General features: G+C 63.2%; 1 protein-coding gene across 1 annotated transcript; it reads left to right on the top strand.

The window, feature by feature from the left end:
- Nucleotides 1-6211: 6211 nt before the first annotated feature.
- On the top strand, nucleotides 6212-19855 carry HSPA12B (heat shock protein family A (Hsp70) member 12B). Its single transcript, XM_074865337.1, is given in 14 exon segments — nucleotides 6212-6746; nucleotides 9188-9232; nucleotides 11939-12039; nucleotides 13165-13289; nucleotides 13711-13897; nucleotides 14915-15019; nucleotides 15190-15306; nucleotides 15699-15870; nucleotides 16727-16813; nucleotides 17372-17477; nucleotides 18415-18553; nucleotides 18555-18673; nucleotides 18933-19036; nucleotides 19191-19855. Coding segments are annotated over 13 exon segments (2058 nt in total). The 5' UTR covers nucleotides 6212-6746; nucleotides 9188-9189; the 3' UTR covers nucleotides 19844-19855.
- Nucleotides 19856-20343: the final 488 nt, after the last annotated feature.

The raw sequence follows: 20343 nt of genomic DNA, 5'->3' as shown, positions 1-20343 counted from the left end.
AGTGTTTTAAGCATTTCGAGTCACTGATCCCAGACGCTTCATTAGTTCAAGAGCCAGACAGGGTTTTCTGCAGTCCCAGATGGAGAAAAGCGACTTAAATTATTCCTGTGACACAATGAGCAATAAGGTACAATGCGATGTGATATGACGTGGCCACGCAGCCAGGGAGCTGCCAGCCCAGCGAGACGGGCCACGGGCTGCTGCAGCCCCGAGGCCAGGTGAGGGTCACCCTGGGGACTGCGGGTTTCCTGCGGCATCGCTCCCACCCGAGCGGCTCCTGACAAAACCAGACCCTAAGCCCAGCTCAGCCTAAACCCAAGGGTTTGCTTTTCCTGAACGCAGTGCCTACGTACTCCCCAATCCCTGAGGGACCCCAGACCTGGAGCCACGTCAGCCCGGTCCCAACTCGGGGTGATGCTCCGGCCGTGCCAGGCTGCTCCGAGGGCCCCGGCGAGCTCCCGGGGATGTGGCAAGAGCTTCTCTTTCTCACATTGTGCCGGGACAGCCCCGGCCAGAGACCTGCGGGTCGGTAACTTCGTTGTTTGCTACATTGGACAGTCCAGAAGATTTTCCAGAATTAGCGAAGTGGGAAGAATTAACCCCAGGAGCCGTTGAATCGGCTCTGCGGAGCTCACCTCTTCGTGATGCTTCAGAAACATCAGCAAAGTTGGCAGGGAAGTTAGGCTGGGCTCTGCTAAGCGGGATAAAGGCGTTGGATGAGGATGTTTTAGTTTTACAGCAACGGGTGAAAGAGCTAGAACGTGAAAATGGGCATTTACAGGATGCAAAAACCATAGTGCGAGAGGTTATTACCACCCAAGCAGAGAAGAGCCAGGATTTAACCCATAAAATTGAGCAACTAGTGTTGAAAACAGCAAATAAATGTCGCGGGGGGTGGGGGGGGTGGTGGTGAGGCTCCGGCAACTGTTTCTCAAGTTTGGGCGGTTGTGTCACGTCCCTCGTGGAAGAGTGGGGTGGCAGTATTTGGAGCATCGTTCCCGAGGGCAGCAGGACACAAGACCCGCAGCAAAGGGACTTGGGACCTTCATGCTCCAAGGTCTGGGGTCGGCTGTGGCCTCGCTGCGTCCCCACGGGCAGGACCCGGCTCCTCCGAGCTCGGGGGGGACTGGGCGAGAGCCGGCACGAATAAAATACCCCCTGATTCCCATCCACAGCAACGCCAGGATGGGCTGGAAGCATTTTCCTGGTGGTCAGGCAATTTTTCTGCTGCCTGTGCCCGGCTTTGGCGGGGGGACACGTCCCCACTAACGTGCCTGTGGCCCCCACGTCACAGAATAAGGATCAGGAGGATGAGGATCAGGCTCAGGAATGGCAGAGGGAGCCTCAGCTCCGCTCCAGGGAGCAATCCCGACCGCCGAGGCCGCAAATCTCCTTCCTTGGGTCGTGCTCCACAAGTCGTCTCATCTTAAAAATACACTTGGTTCTCCCCAAAAGAGCCGCCGCAGCAGGGAGAAACGGCTTTCCTGTTCACGAGGGGTTTTGTGAAGAGCAGCAACAGCAGCTTTGGATGGAAATGCTCTGATTTAGGGTTTCTCTTCAGCTTTCTGGTGGGGAAAAAGCACTTTCTGCCAAAACTGCTGGCAGTAAAACACCGGCTTCAAAAATCCGAATGCTTGCGGGGGGAGTTCAGAGAAAGCAGCTTCACAGGACATTTTTAAGGCGACATGGTTACCTGTGAAGGGTGCCCTCCCCCCAGCGCAGCCAGGGGCACCCTGGGAGACGGGGACCCCCCCCACATCCAGGCACCTTTTTCCGCCCCCAAAATCCCCCTCCAGCCCCGGAGCTTGGAGCTGAACCGTCGGGGCCACGCTGGGCTGCTGGGGGGGGTACGAGAGGCTCCCGGCTGGCCCCCCCCGGTGTGCGCGGGGCAGGACGCGGAGCCCGAAGCGAAGGACGATGTTTAAAAGCGCTCGGGGACGGCCGCTGTCAAGGCGATGTCCCCGACACGGCTCTCGCCCGCATCACGTTACGAACGGCGGCCGAGACGACGGGCGAGGGGCTACAGATCCTCCCTCACGCCTCTCAGCTCCCATGTTCCCGGCTGCAGCCGCTTTGCTACATCGTTTTACATTTTGCTCAGCCCTTTTTCACCGCTCACGGTTATCAAGACCTGAAACATCAACCTCAGGAGCGGGAGGCCCGCAGGAACCCCCCCGTCCTGTTCCCACTGCTCTGGGCTGAGCAGGGCCAGGCTGTGGCGTCCCCAAGATGCAGGGACAGGGAGAAAAGATCCATTTTTGTTTCAAATCCTCCACTTTTCTTCCATTTTCTTCTTTCGGTGGTGCCGCTGACGGCTGAGGACGCTGAGTTGGGTGGGAGATCCTGGGGGAATCCAGAGCGGCCCAAATTCCTCACCCCACCCTTGGCCTGCCCCGACTGTGCCCCCCACCCCAGGCAGAGGGTGGGAGAGGCAGGCCACCACCCAGGGCAACCCCAGCAGCACCCATGGGTGTTCCAAGGAGAGCTGGGGTCCCCGCTGCAGCCCCCATGTCCGGCGACCGTCCTGGCTCCTTCGTCCCCACGTGCCCACAGGGGAAAGGGGGTCTCGGGTGGGGGGCCCAGCGCAGAGACCAGGGGACGGGCAGCCCGAACACAAAACCCACGACGGTTTTACCACCCAGTTAGGGACACTTAGACTGGGATTGTCACTAGAAGGTGACAGAGGTGCCAGCAAGGGCACCGGGAGGGGACCGGGATGTCCTGAGGGTCCCCAGGGCAGAGCTGCTGCGCCTGCCCTCCTCCCCCAGCCCCGTGCCCTCTCGCTGGGTTTGTTTTCCTTTCCCGGAGAATTCCAGCTGACCCAGTTCAGGAAATATTCTCTGGCTGGTGGCGGGACCCACACTCACGTCCTCTCGTTAGTGGCTAACGCACCAGCCTGGCTGGCTAATGCTTTCCAGACCCCCCAGTTGAGGGGACTCCGGGACGGGCGGCGTGTGGGGGTACCGGCAGCCTCCTCGTGCATCCTCCTCCTCCTCCTCCTCCATCACGGCAGGGACCCCAGGGCTGGGATAAGGATTCGGGGGGGTCCGGCCGGGTTGGCAATGGGACCCCAGCAGGCATTTGGCGTCAGGCAGGGAAGGGGAGAGGCTGGGAAGGAAGCTGGCACGGCCGGGGGACAAAGCGGGGCCCGGGGGACATGAAAGGTCCGGTGAGCACCACGAAGACGTTTGTGCACTGCCGCCATTTCCTGGGGAAGTTGGAGGGGGGAGGCGTGTGCACACGCGTGTCCATACGCACATGTGTGTGCAGGGCGTGTTTGGCAGCAAAGGGTGGTTGTGTGTGAGAGCGTGTGGGGTTGCCTCTCTCCCAGCCCCACGGTAGATCACAGCCGGGGGCGGTCAGGACTGGACCCACAGTTGGGGGGTTACATCCCCCCGTTATTCCCTTGAGATGAAACACCCGGGGCCTGTGGGCTCCCGGAATCCTCCGGGACCATGCAAAACGCTGGAGCCAGCTCATTCTGTCCCCCCCCATTCCCCCGAGCTGCACTCAGCAGCCCCGACAGGCAGGGGGGGGTGTTTGGGGGGGGGGGGGGGGGGGCAGCTTTTGTGGGGTTCAGCTCACGCGACCAGGTGTCTGCGCTCCCCACCCAGCGCAGCCCTCCCCGACACGAGGACTCTGGGGAAACTGAGGCACGGGCAGTTTGCTGACACCGTTTGCGCCAAACAGCCGCAGATGACCCCGCACTCTGGTGCTTTCCACCACCCCGTGGTTTCCGTGGGAAGCTGTGGTGGGGGCCGCTGACCCAAAAAACCCCCCCGGGGCAGCGCTTGGCCACCTCAGCATGGTACAAGCACTGGGGTGGGGGGAGACGCTGGCCAGGGCAGGACCTCGGCGGGACCCAAAACACCCTGAGAAACAGCGGGGACGGGTGGGGACAACCAACAACGGGAAAATTCAGAAGTTGGCCAGTACCGCCGGCTGCGAGGCCGGGCTGTGCCGTGAGAAGGAAGCGAGCTGGCCCTTCCCAGGCTGGGTGGGAGCCCGGTGCGGGGAGGGGGGGCACCGCGGGTGCCAGCACCCCCTTCCCTGTGGGATGCCCTTGGCATCAAGGTCCCGCTGCCCTCGGTCTGGTGGTGACACCTTCTTTCACCCCCTCCTCTGCCCGTTCGCATCGGTCCCACCACCTGCGTCCCCCCCCCCGCCAACGATGGGAGATGATGATGATGATAATGAACATTGCCCTCCTCACGAACACAGGGAGGACCAGGTCTCTGCTTCCCCCCCCCCCCCCCCCAGGAGATGCTGCCTGCCTTTGGAGGAGCAAACTGGGTGAACTGGGCAGGAGGGGAGCAGCGCATGGCTGCGGGACACCGGTGCCACCCCGGGAGCAGCACAGGGTGCTGGCGGGGGGGTCACACCAACCCTGCCCTGGGTTTATTTCCCCCCACGCTTGGCCCAACCCAGGCCAGGGACCGGTGCTCGCTTCCCAGCTCCGGCTTTGCGTTCTCCTCCCGGGCTTCCTGCCTGGCCGAGGCATTTCCACGGGCCCTGCCTCAATTCCCGGAAAGCGCTACCTCATCCCTTGACCCCGCGCCAGGGAAGAAAACACAGGCGTAGCCCCCCCGCCCCCCCCGCTTCCCCTCCCTCCAGAACCTTCCCCAGCTCCGGGGCAGGGCAGACATTCGGGGTGGGGAACTGAGACCTCCCTGCTGCTGCCACCCAGCCCATCACCTCGACCCCCGCCAGCCCCAGTACAACCCCAGTACAGCCCCAGTACCGCCCCAGTACAGCCGAGCACCTGCAAGCCCTCGAAAATGGCTTTTTCCATCCAGCCGGCGCAGGAAGCGGGATGCGACATGTGTGCGCATATGCGTGTGCACCCGGACGTGCACATACGTGTTCATACGTGCGCCCACAGCCTGCTCAGGAAACCACAGCGACCGGCCCAAGTGCTGTCCTTTGCCAGGTCCTGCCTGACCTGCCTGCAGGAGCTGCCTGCTCACCCCCTCCCAGCCCAGCACACATCTGCCAGGCTCTTCCCAGTTCCCAAACTGGGACCAGTGACTCAGGCGAGAGGGGGAGTCAGCAGGCAGCAAATGGGCAGATAAATGCGTGCGGGGCGGGAGGGATGCGCGCGTACAGTGAGTCAGGAGGTGGATAGAGGCATGTGGGGTGTGAGGGGGGGACAGACAGACAACCACAGGCCCCCAGCACACCAGCCCTTCCCCACAGCCATGAGGGAGACCCCTGACACCCTCCCAGCGTGGTCCTCAGGCTGCACCCACCCTGCGGGGCCCATCACCGGGGTGTCTGGGCTGCCCGGGGGGACGAACAAAGGCCCAACAACTTCATCGCCACCTCAGAGCCCTGAGGGAGGGGACTCGGGTTCCGCAGCTTCAGCATATCCCCGGTGTGATTCCAGCAGCACGGAGCCTCTGCTCCCCATGACTGCTTAGGACCTGTGGGATAATCCCTTTGGGATCCAGTTTACGCCTACTCTGTTAATTTCACAGACCTAAATTTTATATATCTTTGCAGGTTTTTAATAAGATCACCCCTCCAGCGATCTGCAGGTCAGGGACTTCTTCATCCTGAGGCACAATCCCAATGATCTCAATTATCTCAACGATCCCAGTGATCCCAACAATGTCAATTATCTCAACAATCCCAACGATCCCAACTATCTCAATTATCTCAATGATCCCAATTATCTCAACTCCATGATCCCCGTGATCCCAATGATCCCAATGATTTCAGTTATCTCAATGATCCCAATAATCTCCATGATCCCAGTGATCATCATGATCCCAAAGATCTCCATGATCCCAACAATCCAAATGTTCTCAATGATCCAAATGATCCCAAGGAGCTCAATCATACCGATGATCTCAATGATCCAAATAATCTCCATGACCCCAATGATCTCCATGATCTCAATGATCCCAGTGATCCCGGTAATCTGCCTGCGCTTTTGAGTCCTCCACGGGTCATTTCTTCTCAGCACAAGACCTCTGGGAGCCGCAGGATGGAGCCCTCCCCTGCCTCCTGCTCTCAGGCCACCCCAGCCCCACTTCCCCAGCCCAGCCCGGGCTGGGAGCACCATCCGGAGAGCAGCACATCCCGGGGGGGGCTGTGGGGCCAGGAGAAATGGGGCTCTGAAGTCAGGAGGTGGCTGGCTGTATAGACAGACGGGCAGACAGACAGATGGGCCAAGGGCCAGCGGTGGGTAAAGACTGGCACAGAGAGCCAGGTGGCTACGTCTGATGCGTCAGCCGGGATGAAGAGAGTGACAAAAATGGGGAGAGAAACAGGTTGGGGACGGAGAAAAGGCAAATTAACGGGGTGACAGTGCTGGCAGAGGTGGGGGATTGTCGATGTCTCATTCTCCCCCCAGATGTTGAGGGAACCTCACCCCCGTCGGGGGTCCGTCCCCCCTCGTGATCCCCCGGCTCAGGGAGGCTGCGGCCAGCCCGGGGCCGAGTGGGGAGTTTAGGTTTCATTCCCGGCGGCGCTGGCCCTGCCTCCTCCTCCTCCCGCTCCCACATCTGCAGCTGGAATTGCAATTTGAGGCGCTGGCTGGGCTGGGCGCCGGCCGGGAGTGGGAGGAAGGCGCAGGGGGGGAAGCCGGAGGAAGCCGGAGAGCGGGGGGCTGCTCGGCGGGGCCGGCTGCGCAGGCAGACCGGTGACGGGGGGACCCAGCACCCACCTGGCACGGCTGGAGCGAGAAGGCGGTGGCTGGAGAGAGGGGTCCCCAACCTGTGTGTCCCCCCCACACACCAGAGGTAAGCGGCCGTGGGAGCTGGGGACACGCAGAGGCACTGTCTGGGGTGCGGGGACAGAGGGGACCTGGTGTCACGCAGCTCTTCCTTTGGCCGGGGTGAGGGTGTCACCTCCCCGGCCGGCCGGGACACCACGCCGAGTCTCACGTCCCAGCTGTGGCCGAGTGATGGCAGCGGGAAGGGGGTGGGCGCCCACAAACGGCCACAGAAACCCGACGGCGGAGGATATGGGGACTCCCCAGCTCACTCCCGGCACAAGAGGCTCATGGGGACAAACACCCAGCTGGAGCCCAGCCCCGCCGCTGCCCCGAGCCCCCCCACGCTCGGCAAAGGTTGCGCCGAGGCCCTGGTGTCCTGCCTGCCAGGCTTGGCTGCCCTAAAACCTTCCCAAACTTGTTTCCTTTCCCCATTTCCGTGAGCCCCTGCGGAGGCGGAAATGGTGGAAAATCCTCAAAAACGCTACTCCCGCACAAGCGAGTGCCGGGAGCCGCGGGGATCCTCTCCCTGACATCACAGCAGGGCCCCCCCCCCCGAGCCAGAGACTCTCGCCCGTGTCCCTGGGAGGGGGTGCGGGTGCAGGCAGCTCGGTGCGCAGGCAGGGCGATGGCTGCCCAGGGACGGCACCAAGGGACACACACAGGCTCGATGCGAGCGTGTGCGTGGGATGGGAGGGATCCGCTCGTGTCCACCAGGCAGGATTGGGGGGGTGCCAGGCTCACTGGGTACCCCAAAGCCTCGCCAGCAAGAGGAGGCACAACCAGACAAAACCCCTCGGGGGTCTGGGGGACACCTCGGTCCCGCTGCCACCAGCTGAAGCCATTCATCATCCCCACTGGGACCCCAGGAAGGGGCCTGGGGACAAAAGCAGCCACCAGCCAACCCCCTCGGCAGGACCTGCTGTCAGATCTTGGTTTGCTGAGATGGAGAATTTCAGCCACCCGCAGTCTGAGGGTCTACCCGGTCCCCCCCTCCACATCCCTGGAGGGGCTGGGACTGAAACCCTCGAGTCCCCAGAGCTCAAGGTCTCACTGCTGCCAGCCCCAAGCACCAGCGGGACACCAGCAGCTCCCCTGGGAGCTTAGACCCCTGGGAACGGGGACGCAGAGGACACCCCTACACGGCCCCATTGGGCTGGGCTCTGGGGTGACAAACCCAGGTTCCCCCCGCCTGGCCCTGGGGGGTGTCTGACCTGCAGCGGGGACAAACAGCCACCAAAACCACAAGCGAAACCCCCGGGCAGAGTTTCTGCTGGTGGAGACACAAATTCCCAGCGTTGGATCCCTGAGTACATCCTCGCCAGGCTCACAAAACCTCACGGAAAGCCCAGTTTTAGTGGTGAAGCCCCTCAGCCCCGCACCCTCCAGGACCCCCAGCGCCACATTCCCTGCTGCGGTTTGACCCCGCAGCCTTCCTCAGCCTCCTCCTCACCCCGGGGAAAGGTTCCCCCACCTGCCATTTTTAGCACAAGGGTGCCGAGAGCGAGCAGGATCCAGCCGCCGGGCCGGCAGCGCGTGGGTGGGTCTGGCTTAGAGCAAAACCTCTCCCTGATGAGCTCAGCCTTGTCCTGAACCCGCAGCTCGGCGGGATGAAAGCGGCCGGTGTGGGGCCAGCAGCCGCGGAGGCGATGGGATGCTCTCACGTCGGGCAGGGAACCAGGAGCTGGTTTACGAGCTGGGGAAGGAGTTTTGGAGCTGGTCAGCGCTGGGTCGCAGCCCCTGGGACGGGCAGGGGTGACTTCGGCCCTTCCTGCTCCGGCCAGCGCGGCCACCATGCTGCAGGGAGCCTGGCCCTGGGCGGTGACTGCTCCGATGAAGAAAAATAACATTACGGGATCACCCGCCCTCGCTTTCTTTCTTTGATCAAGCCCAAAACAGCCACGGCGGGGACCCTGCGCCGGTGGAAGGGCGTTTGGCACACAACATCTGTGTCAGACACATCTGCATCAGGCACATCTGCTTCAGTGAAGGTTTTAGACTAGATATGAGGAAGTATTTCTTTGCAGAAGGGGTTGTTGGGCGTTGGAATGGGCTGCCCAGGGCAGGGGGGGAGTCCCCATCCCTGGAGGGGTTGAAGAGTCGGGTTGACCCAGCGCTGAGGGATCTGGTGGAGTTGGGAACGGTCAGGGTGAGGTTCATGGTTGGGCTGGAGGAGCTTCAAGGGCTTTTCCAACCTCCATGATTCTGGGATTCTGTGAAAGGAGACTGGTGCCGAGCCCCCCCCGCCAGGTTTTGGGGTCTCCCACCCGCAGCCCCTGCTCCCAGCGGGGGTCTCGGGCGGTGCAGGGTCACAGCCACCCCTGTGCCTGGTGGGTCTTTGAAGGGGGGGGGCTTGAGGCTCACCTAGTGATGCTCAGGGTGGTGGGGGGGGACCCCAGCTCACGTCACCCCACTGCTGAGGGCCTTCGGCCACACGTTCCACCACTGTCCCTCCTTCTTCTCCTGCAGCCATGGCGACGCTGCTGCAGCCTGGGATGCAGAGTCTCCGGATGGGTAAGGCTGCTCCTCAGTGCGGGGTGGGGGGGACGACACAAAACAGCAGGTGGGGGGGTCCCCTGCTCCCCCCTCATCCCACCCTCCCATGCACAGACGAGCTCTCTGCAATGTCACACTCCAGGGCCCCTTTCCCATCACCTCCGTGCACACCCAGCCATCCCTGACCCCTCCCCCAAATCCCCCACCCATCCGTCTGTCCCCCCCCACCTCTGTGGCACAGAGGAGCCCCCCACACTGCTCCTGCACTGGGGTAACCAGAACCAGCTGCGGCGAGGAAACCTGACCCTGCAAACACAAGCCGGGGAGCAGCCCGAGCGATGAGGCGACTGCAAGAATTAACCCTCTGAGAAGTGCCCCCCAGCTCCCCCCCACTCCAGATCACTGGGATCCCAGTGCCCACATGCCAGCAGGTGCCAACTCCAGCTCTGGACACGCAGGAAAGATGTTTCATGAGCACGGCCCCGGGGCTGGGTCTCTGCACCCCCAAACTTGAAGCCCAGCGGAGCTGCTGGCTCCCTGCCCAGTCTGGGGAATATTTTCCCCCCCCCTCCAGGCTGGGGGACACCGGCCTCCCCCCGCTGCGGGGTTCTGCTGGCACTCGGAGATGCCCAGAGGGACGTTCCTGTTTGTCAGGGATCAAATATTTATGGCACAGACACAGGATACAGGGAAAGGCACTTATGGAGCGGGTGCGAAGGGACTGGAGCTGCATCGCGGCTCCCGGGGGGGGCACCAAGCTGGGGCGAGCGATGTGCTGGCAGCTCAGCACTCATCCAGAGGAGGATAAAGCAGTGGGGAGCAGGCAGGACCCCCACAGCCTGGAGGGGGGTGTCAGTGTGGCCGAGCCCAGCCCCAACCCCACAGCAGCTGCTGTTGGGGGGTCCCAGACCAGCCCCCCTGCAGGCTCTGGGGTTCCCGAGCAGCCAGAGGGATTTAGGGTGCTGCCCCTTGGGCGTCCTGGGGCAAACTGGTCACAGTGGGAGCTGGGGTGGACTCACCTGGGCAGGGACCCCAGCTGCCAGCGCCCACTGGCACAGGGGAGCTGGAGTTTTACGCTTCCCTGATGAAAAAACAAGGAGTCTCCTCCTCCGGCCCCAGATCTCCCCGGAATCCAGCTGGGAGCAGGTTCTGCTTTGGCGGGGTGGGTGATTAATCCCCTCTGCTAGTTGGAGCCATGCGGTAGGGGGGGTGCAGGCAGCCCCGTGGCGTGTGGGCCGGCCCCAGTGCTCACACCCCGGGATTAACGGGGATCCCTGGGACGAGGCTTCTGCTGCTGGAGGAGCTGGGGGGGGGTCACTCGAGGAGATGCGGAGCTGCCAGTCAGAGAGGGATCTGGGGGGGTTGATTGCCAGCTGGCTGAACAGGAGCCAGCAGTGTGCCCGGGTGGCCAAGAAGGCCAATGGCATCCTGGCTTGTATCAGCACTGGTGTGGCCATCAGGGACAGGGAAGGGATCTTACCCCTGTGCTCGGCACTGGTGAGGCCGCCCCTCGATCCCTGGGTTCAGGTTTGGGCCCCTCACTCCAAAAAGGCCATTGAATGACTCGAGCGTGTCCAGAGAAGGGCAACAGAGCTGATGCAGGGTCTGGAGCACAGGTGTGATGGGGAGCGGCTGAGGGAACTGGGGGGGTTTAGTGTGGAGAAGAGGAGGCTGAGGGGAGACCTCATGGCCCTCTGCAACTGCCTGAAAGGAGGGTGCAGAGAGGGGGGATGAGTCTCTTGAGCCAAGGAACCAGCACCAGGACAAGAGGGAATGGCCTCAAGCTGCGCCAGGGCAGGGTCAGACTGGCTCTTAGGAAGGATTTCTTTGCAGAAGGGGTTGTTGGGCGTTGGAATGGGCTGCCCAGGGCAGGGGGGGAGTCCCCATCCCTGCAGGGGTTGAAGAGTCGGGTTGAGCCAGCGCTGAGGGATCTGGTGGAGTTGGGAACGGTCAGGGTGAGGTTCATGGTTGGGCTGGAGGAGCTTTGAGGGCTTTTCCAACCTCCATGATTCTGGGATTCTGATGTGCGAGGCAGGATCCAGCCCCCCTCAGTTTGCACATCTACAGACGTGTCTCCATCTGCAGCCCCCACCAAGGGTCTCTGTAGAGTCAACGGGGACAAACCAGGCTTGCGGACTCACCCAACTTTAGATACCAGCTCTGGGATGAGACGACTCTTCCTCCATGTGCCGGTTCCTCTCCCGGTGATGGAGAAGACCTTGAGCCGGTAGCTCAGCACCAAAGCCTGCCCACACCAAACCCTCCCTGAAACACCACAACCAGCTCGCCCCGACCCACCCTCCTGCCCAGCAAGAGCTGCCACCCCCCAGCCCTGGGGGAAGAAGGTCCCTCAGGCCTGCGGCTCTTCTCCAGCCCCTGGCCTCATCCTCTGGGCAAGCCCAGTAGCCAGAGAGAGGGATCCCTGTGAGCCAACCAGTGCAAACACCAGCTGCAACTGGTATCTCCTTATGAGACCTCCAAGGGGTTCCTCATTTGTTAATTTAATCAGCACTGATTAGATCCTTCCTCACACATGGTTGAGAGGAGCATGGGAAGCTCCTCAAGCCTGGGAAGCTCCCACCAGGAGCAGCCCCCGCAGCACCTCCACCGCCAAACCCCCACCAGCTGCGTCTTCATCACGATGTTGCACGTTGCCCTCACTTTGGGGAAGGGTCTTCAGGAGGGGTTGGGGTCCATCTCCACCTCACCCTGCTCCATCCCCAGGTGCCAACGGCGAGCGGTGCCCCACGCCGTCCCCTCCCGGCTCCCCGGGGATGCCTCACGAGAGCTGCAGCATCGCCCCGCTGACGCCCTCCCAGTCACCGGTAAGGCAGTTGTGGGGTCCCCTGGGGCTGCTGGGGTCCATCTCCCCCAGTATTGACCCCTCTGACCCTTCCCTGGTTGCTGGTCACCCCCCACTACCCCCCTCTTGCGTTGCCATCCCCACCACGTACCCCAATACCAGCTGAGGGATGGGTCAGTCTATCGCTGCGGCCCAAATCTCCCCTTAGTCATGGGATCTACAGAACAGAGGGTTTTTTTCCAGCACAGGAGGCAGGAGAGGAGCTGGAGGAAACACCAACAGAAGTTAAACTCTTTGCGAAGCTCCCGGCCTCATCCTGCTCCTACCCGAAGGTCCCAGGGGTGGCGCGTGTTGGCGCTCGCTGTCCTTGCAGCTCCCTGAACACGCACATTTTTGAGACAACCCCCTCGCCCACACTAATCTGCGGCTTTTGCAGCGGCTGGCGGGTGTCTGCGCTCGTCAAACCCAGGATACGTTAAAAGTTAATGAGGGTTTTTAGCTTCTTCGGGTCTGCCCCACGCGCCGGGAGGCTGCAGCGGGCGAGGGCGGCAGCGCGGGCACGGGGCTCGCTGCAGCTCCTTCGGCACCGCCGGTCCCTGGGGCTGGGGGCCCCCAAGGCAGGACCAGAAAAGCATCAGCTGTAGTGGGGGGGCAGCAGCAGAACCCTCTTAAGCACCGGGGCCAAGAAGGGTTTGGGTTGGGTGACCCACGGGGACGCCTGGGCCGAAGTCCCTTGGGCCGAGATCGGCAGCAGGGAAGGTTTTGGGGGATCTCGGGTAAAATTTGCCAAGGTTCAGGTGTGGAGGGCTCAGCACCACCCCAAACGGGGAAGAATCAGGGACCCCACCACCACCCCGGGCAGCTCCATCCCTCACGGGGGGTCCCCAAATCCCCGCATCGCACGAGATGCCCGCGGGACCCCCAGCCCGGTGCAGACATTCCCCTTTCCCGACGCTTTGGGGCTGTCTCGGCTGTCGCATCGTTGCAGAGGAAACTGCCAGCACCGAGTCCCATTTCTGCTGGCCTGATCCAGGAAAAATTAACCCCTTTGCAGGTTTTTTTCCCCTTTTTCTGGGAGCAGCCAGCCCCGTCTCGCTGCTTGCCCCCGGGACAGAGCCCTTGGCCCACAGCTGCGTTTGCCTTTCAGAGGAGCGAGGCTCGCTCCCCGCCACCCGCCGCCTTCGCCGTGGTGGTGGCCATCGACTTCGGCACCACGTCCAGCGGCTACGCCTTCAGCTTCGCCACTGACCCCGAGGCCATCCACATGATGAGGTGAGGAGCGGCCGCAGGCCCCAGAGCTGCTCCCAGGGCTCTTAAAAGCTTTTATTTATTTATTTATTTTTGCCCCAAAGTGGCTGGAAGTTGGCTCGCTGGGGTGGAGCCGGGTTGGGCAACGAACATCCCCACCAGCCCCAGGGGGAGGGATGCTGCCCAACCGCGGCGGGAGGAAGGAGCCCCTGAAATGGGAGGGTGGAATGAGAGCAGGGATTCATTAGCGCTCCGTTCTAACGAGGGCGTGGAGGAGCCCTGCGGGGGCTGCACAGGGAGCAGAACACTCTGTCCACGGCCTTCCCAGGGACACTGGTCCCTTCTTTGTCCCTCTTTGAGGTTGTGCCCACCAAAATAAATGAAACGGGGCAGTGTCTGTTCTCTGGCCATCGGGCTCACGGGTGCTGCCGGCTCCGCTTTGCAGGAAATGGGAAGGAGGGGACCCGGGGGTGGCCAACCAGAAGACCCCCACCAGCCTCCTGCTGACGCCAGAGGGCATCTTCCACAGCTTCGGCTACACTGCCAGGGACTACTACCACGACCTGGACCCCGAGGAAGCCCGCGACTGGCTCTACTTTGAGAAGTTTAAGATGAAGATTCACAGCACCAGCGTAAGTCCCTGCGCCCATCCCCAGCTCCCCAGGGCAACCGTGGGGACCCTGGTTGGGCTGGACACGACCTGAGCTGCCCCCAGGGGTGGATCTCACTTTGCAGAAAGCAAAGAGTTTGCCAGGATGGGGGGGAGCAGAAATCCAGGTGGGCTGGAGAGCGGCTACGAACAGTATTGTATCAACAGTAGCATGGCCAGGGGGGACAGGGGAGGGATCTTACCCCTGTGCTCGGCACTGGTGAGGCCGCCCCTCGATGAGTGGGTTCAGGTTTGGGCCCCTCACTCCAAAAAGGCCATTGAATGACTCGAGCGTGTCCAGAGAAGGGCAACGGAGCTGGTGCAGGGTCTGGAGCACAGGTGTGATGGGGAGCGGCTGAGGGAACTGGGGGGGTTTAGTGTGGAGAAGAGGAGGCTGAGGGGAGACCTCATGGCCCTCTGCAACTGCCTGAAAGGAGGGTGCAGAGAGGGGGGATGAGTCTCTTGAGCCAAGGAACCAGCGCCAGGACAAGAGGGAATGGCCTCAAGCTGCGCCAGGGCAGGGTCAGACTGGCTCTTAGGAAGGATTTCTTTGCAGAAGGGGTTGTTGGGCGTTGGAATGGGCTGCCCAGGGCAGGGGGGGAGTCCCCATCCCTGCAGGGGTTGAAGAGTCGGGTTGAGCCAGCGCTGAGGGATCTGGTGGAGTTGGGAACGGTCAGGGTGAGGTTCATGGTTGGGCTGGAGGAGCTTTGAGGGCTTTTCCAACCTCCATGATTCTGGGATTCTGTGAACAAGATCTCACATCACCAGTGTCCCAGCCGAGCACACCCAGCTCCCTGTTGGCTTTACACACACATTTGAGCCCTTTGCAGGGGGCTGAATTTTTGGTGCCCCCCCATCCCAGCTGCTCCAGGGCAGGTGGCTGCAGAGCGACGCTTCAAGTGCCTGAGCCCCAGTGGTTTGGCCCAGGGTGGGGGGACGGGCACCAGCCACATCCCGGCACCTTGCACCATCCGTTGGCTGTTCCCACTCTTGCCGGCAGGACCTCACCATGAACACCGAACTAGAAGCCGTCAATGGGAAGAAAATGCAGGCGCTGGAGGTGTTTGCTCACGCCCTCCGCTTCTTCAAGCAGCACGCTGTGCAGGTAGGGCCACCCCAGCACCCGCGCCGGGGCTTCCTGCGCCACCACAAACCCCTCCTCTCCCTCCCCAGGCACAACTCGGGGTGTGTTGTCCTCTCCACGCCTTCCCCCGAGAGCCCCGATGCTCCAGCCCGGGGTAACAGAGGGGTCACCAGCTGCTTCTCGCCCGGCAGGAGCTGAAGGACCAGTGCCCATCCCTGCCCGAGAGACATGCCATCCGCTGGGTCATCACCGTTCCGGCCATCTGGAAGCAGCCGGCCAAGCAGTTCATGCGGGAGGCTGCCTACAAGGCAAGGGGACCCCCCCGGGGGGGGCTGCTGCACTTGGGGACCCTCACAGGAGGCCGTGGTGTCCTCCCCCTGTCATAACAAAGGATTCTGGTAGCCCAACCTCTGGCCCTTGGGCACGGAGGTGGTGGGAGGATTTCGGAGCTGGGGGTGCAGACATGTGCTCCCCCACGGTGGGGGGTGCCCCTTGGGTGCTGCTGTTGGGTGTCTGGGATGGGCAGGAGCTAACGCACCCCCCCGGCACGGCTGTAACACGTAGGAATCAACATAGAGTATCTCTACGGGCAAAAGCGATGCACGAAGGTGGGGATGGAAAAGCCACCATGTCCCTGGATGCCCCGGTGCACCCGCACCCCCCCCCCCTTTTGCCCTGACACCCCGTGTCCTCCCCCCAGGCCGGGCTGGTGTCCCCGGAGAACCCGGAGCAGCTGCTGATCGCGCTGGAGCCCGAAGCCGCTTCCATTTATTGTAGGAAACTTCGTCTGCACCAACTGATCGACCTGAGCTGCAAACCCCCCGCCAACGGGCTGGCGCCTGAGCACCCCATCGACTCCAGCTTCCGGCAGGGTGAGCCCCCGCGGGGGGCCCTTTCCCCCTCATTTCCCTCATTTTTGTTTTTTGGTTTTTTTTTTTTTTTTTTTCCCCTTTTCCTGGTGTTTTAGCACTTCTGGGAGAAGCCGGGTGGGTTTCTGCATGAAGCGGGCGCAGTGACCTGATCCTGCACCCCCGGGCGAGGGCAGGGCTGGTCCCACCACTGCAGGGGACCCCCCCAGTTTGCTGATGATGGGGGAAACTGGGGCACAGACAAGCAGAGCGCCGTGCTGAGGTCATGAGTGGGAGGCCGTGGCTGCTCCCCCCTTTGCTCCCCCCATTCCCCCTCCTGAGCCGCCTCCGTGGATGCTCCCCCCACACATGGGAGCTTGGGGGTCCCCCCGCTCAAACTGCAGAACCAGTTTGCCCAATTGAGACCAAGCCCTGGAGCTGGGAGCTGCTGGGGGCTGCAGCCCTTGTGTTTGGCCAGAAAATGGGGTTCGCACCCAGATTTATGGAGGAGTTTGAGCTGGAGCTGATGGAATGAGTGTGCCGCGTCCATCTCGGCGTGCTGAAAACAGGCTGGGATGACCCCCCCTTCTCCAAACAGCTCCCTGCCCTTCCGGGAGGCTTTGATGTGCCCTGTCCGGGGATGGGGGGAGCAGAGGAAACCCCACCCGGGCTGGGGACAAGAGGGGAGGTGGCGGCATCGCCCAGGGACACCCCCAAGCTGGAGGCGTGGAGGTGGGATCCCAGAGAGCAGCGGGATGTTGGGTGTGTGGCTGGAGGGGAGCGGACAACCAGTGGTCCCAGTGCGGGGGGGTCCCAGTGATGCTCCTGGCCCCAGTGCCCCCCCCAAACCTGACACGGGCCCCTCCGCTCTGTCCCGCAGCCCGAGAGCAGCTCCGACGGTCCCGCCACAGCCGCACCTTCCTGGTGGAGTCGGGAGTGGGGGAGCTCTGGTCGGAGATGCAGGCAGGTAGGAGGGGTGACGGGCAGTGCCCCCCCCTTCCAGCAGACCCCCAGGCAGGAGTCACTGAGCGGGGGGGGGGACACACGCACACACACACATAAGTGGGGGTCCCCACCAGCGCTGCCTGGCCCCCAGGGTCACCCCGGGCAAGGGGATCGGGCACTGGATGTGTGTGTGTGTGTCTGCTCCCCCCCCCGCCATGGCAGAGCCCCCCAGGGAGCCCCAGCGCGGGTCCTGCTATGGGGGTGACACGGCTCCGGTTTGGTACTTGGGCTTGACCCCCCCAAGATGGTGCTGAGCAGGGCAGGGTCTTTCTGCCACCTTCACATCGCAACGTCCCCGTCCTGCCCCCCAGAACTTCTTCAGCTGTTTTTTTGGGGGGAAAAAAAACCAAAAAACCCTATTTTGGTTAAAGCTGAATTTTTTTCCCCTGGGGAAAGCGCAGCCCAGGGGATGGGGGTCCCAAGCATGATGCCGGGGGGGGACCCCGCAGGCGCTGGAGGGGATCCCGCGGGGGTCGGGGGGGCTCCGGGCCCCCGACTCGGCCGCTGTCACCGCCCGCAGGTGACCGTTACATCGTGGCAGACTGCGGGGGGGGCACGGTGGATCTCACCGTGCACCAGATCGAGAAGCCGCAGGGGACGCTGAAGGAGCTGTACAAAGCCTCAGGTGGGTCCTGCGGCCCCCAGACACCCCCCCTCCACCCTGCAGTGACACCCTCCCCCCCCCCCCGCCCCTTCCCCGGCCGGGGTCCCCTCCCTGTCCCCTGCAGGGCGGTGGCTGAGCCTGTGGCACCACCTGGTGTCAGCAGGCAGCAGGGCAGGGGCTGGGAGGGCAAGGGGGGGCAAGGGGGGACAGGGGTGATGGGTTAGGGGGGTGACAGAGTGATGGGGGGGCTGGTGGAACAGGGGGGCTGGAATGGGGGGGCTCAGGTGGGACAGGGGTGCTGGGTTTGGGGGTGACAGAGGGACAGAGGACTGAACAGGGGGGGACAAGGTGGGATAGGGGTGCTGGGATGAGGGGTGACAGAAGGAGGGGGTGCTGGGTTTGGGGGGGCTCCGGTGGGAGATGGGTTGTGGGGGGTCAGGTGGAATAGGGGTGGTGGGTTGGGGGTGACCGGGACTGGAGTGCTGGGCAAGGTGGGGGGCAAGGTGGGACAGGGGTGCTGGGTTTGTGGGTGACAGAGGAACAGGGGTGCTGGGCTGGGGGGGGCTCAGGTGGGGCAGGGATGCCAGTGGGACAGAAGTTTTGGGCTGGGGGGGGGTTAGGTGGGAGAAGGGTGCTGGCTTGGGGGGTGCCATTTGGACAGGGATGTGGGTGGGAGAGGCTGGGGGGTACAGGGTGGGATGGGGGACACCAGGGTGGCTACAGGTGGGGCAGAAGCCTTGGCCAAGGCCCACAACACCCTGGTTTGGGGACAGGACACCCACACCCCCCCCACACCTCCCCCCCGGTGTCCCCATGCAGGGGATCGCAGCCCCCCAGGCACGTGGGGAAGGCGCAGGGTGACACAAAGCCCCTGGCCTCAGCCCATCGCGGGGGTGGGGGGGGGGTCTGGGGACACAGCCTGACCCAGCCCCCCCCACCTCTTCCCTGGCTCCCCAGGGGGGTCCCTACGGGGCCGTGGGGGTGGACTTGGCCTTCGAGAAGCTGCTGTGCCACATTTTCGGGGAGGATTTCATCGCCACCTTCAAGGCCAAGCGTCCCGCCGCCTGGGTGGACTTGACCATCGCCTTCGAAGCCCGGTAAGCGGGCGGCAGCCCCCTCCCGTGCCAGCCCCCTCAACATCTCCCTGCCCTTCTCCTTCATCGACTTCTACCGCAAGCACCGGGGCCAGAACGTGGAGACGGCCCTCAAGAAGAGCAAGTGAGATGCTGGGGGGGGGGGGGGGGGGGGGGGGGAAGAGGGTTTGGGGACCCCCCCACCCTGCCCCTGGGGAGCACATGGCCCCAGAGGGACTTAAATTGAGGGGGGGGGGGGGGGAAGAGGGAACAGGCTGGGGGAGTCCCCAGGGGAAGAAGGAGGTGGGGGGGTCACCACGGAAGGAGCTGGGGGGTCCCCAGGGGAGGGTTTGGGGGGGGTTGGGGGGATGAGGGGCAACCCCGGACCCTCTCTGCTCCCCCAGCGTCAATTTTGTGAAGTGGTCGTCCCAGGGGATGCTGCGGATGTCGGCGGAGGCCATGGGCGAGCTCTTCCAGCCCACCATCACCCAGATCATCAAACACATCGGTAGGTCCTGGAGGGGGCGACACACCCCAGTACCCTGCAGCGGCCTCCCCCAAGCTGTCCCCAGCGCCCACCCTCGCCCGGGGACAGGTGGAGGCACACGGGCAGCCCCCAGCCCTGCTCAACACCCCCCCCACTTCGCTCCCTCCCTCCCCAGATGATCTCCTGAAGAAGCCGGAGGTCCAAGGCATCAAGTTCCTCTTCCTGGTGGGGGGGTTCGCGGAGTCGGCCATGCTGCAGCGTGCGGTCCAGGCGGCCTTCGGCCTCACCTGCCGCGTCATCATCCCCCAAGACGTGGGTTTGACCATCCTCAAAGGGGCCGTGCTCTTCGGCCTCGACCCCACCATCGTCCGCGTCCGCCGCTCCCCCTTGACTTACGGCGTGGGGGTGCTCAATAAATTCGTGGAGGGGAAGCACCCGCGGGAGAAGCTCTTGGTGAAAGAGGGGAAGAACTGGTGCACCGACATCTTCGAGAAATTCGTCTCCGTGGATCAATCCGTGGCCTTGGGGGAGGTGGTTCAACGCAGCTACTGCCCGGCCCGCCCGGGCCAACGCAAAACCATCATCAACATCTACTGCTGCGCCACCGACGACGTGGTTTATATCACCGACCCCGGCGTGCGGAAATGCGGCACCATCAGCCTCGAGCTGGAGGCGCTGGGTGACAACGGTGGCAGCGGTGGCCCGGCCCGCGCCCGCCGCGAGATCCGTGCCAGCATGCAGTTCGGTGACACCGAGATCAAGGTCACGGCCATGGACACCCGCACCGCCAAGACGGTCCGAGCCACCATCGATTTTCTCTCTAATTGAACCCCTGGGAGGGGATGGGAACGCCGGGGAACAACGCATCCCGCTTCGGACTCCCCCCCCAGCCCTGGCACCCGCAGCGGGGCCACCCCACGGGCACGAGGAGCCGGGCAGAGGGACCTCACGGCTGCACCCCCCCCTTTCTCAGGGGACACCCCGAAGCTGCTCCCCGCGTGCTGCCGGGCAGTGCCGCACACGCGTTCTGTAACCCCACATTTCTATATTTTTTTATATATATATATTTTGCCCGTTACCTCCCACAGCTGCCCCCACCCCACCCCAAGCAGCACAGGGTGACACAGCCAGCGAGGAGGGGGGACAGTGCCCACCCCCCCGCCAGGGCTCCTTGGGATTAGCCGTGCGCCCTCCCCCTCACACCGCGGGGTGGGGACACACACCAATAAAGGGACGTGGCCCCTGTCCCCCCACTTGCCCCCACAGGTTTTAATCAGGTTGCAGCCACCGGGGGGGGGGGTCATGGAGGCAAACTGAGCCCCATCCCC

Source organism: Strix uralensis, chromosome 4 (assembly GCF_047716275.1).
Source record: "Strix uralensis isolate ZFMK-TIS-50842 chromosome 4, bStrUra1, whole genome shotgun sequence".
Lineage (NCBI taxonomy): Eukaryota > Metazoa > Chordata > Aves > Strigiformes > Strigidae > Strix > Strix uralensis.
Note: the sequence above shows the minus strand (reverse complement) of the source record. Positions and strands in the feature narration are given on the sequence as shown.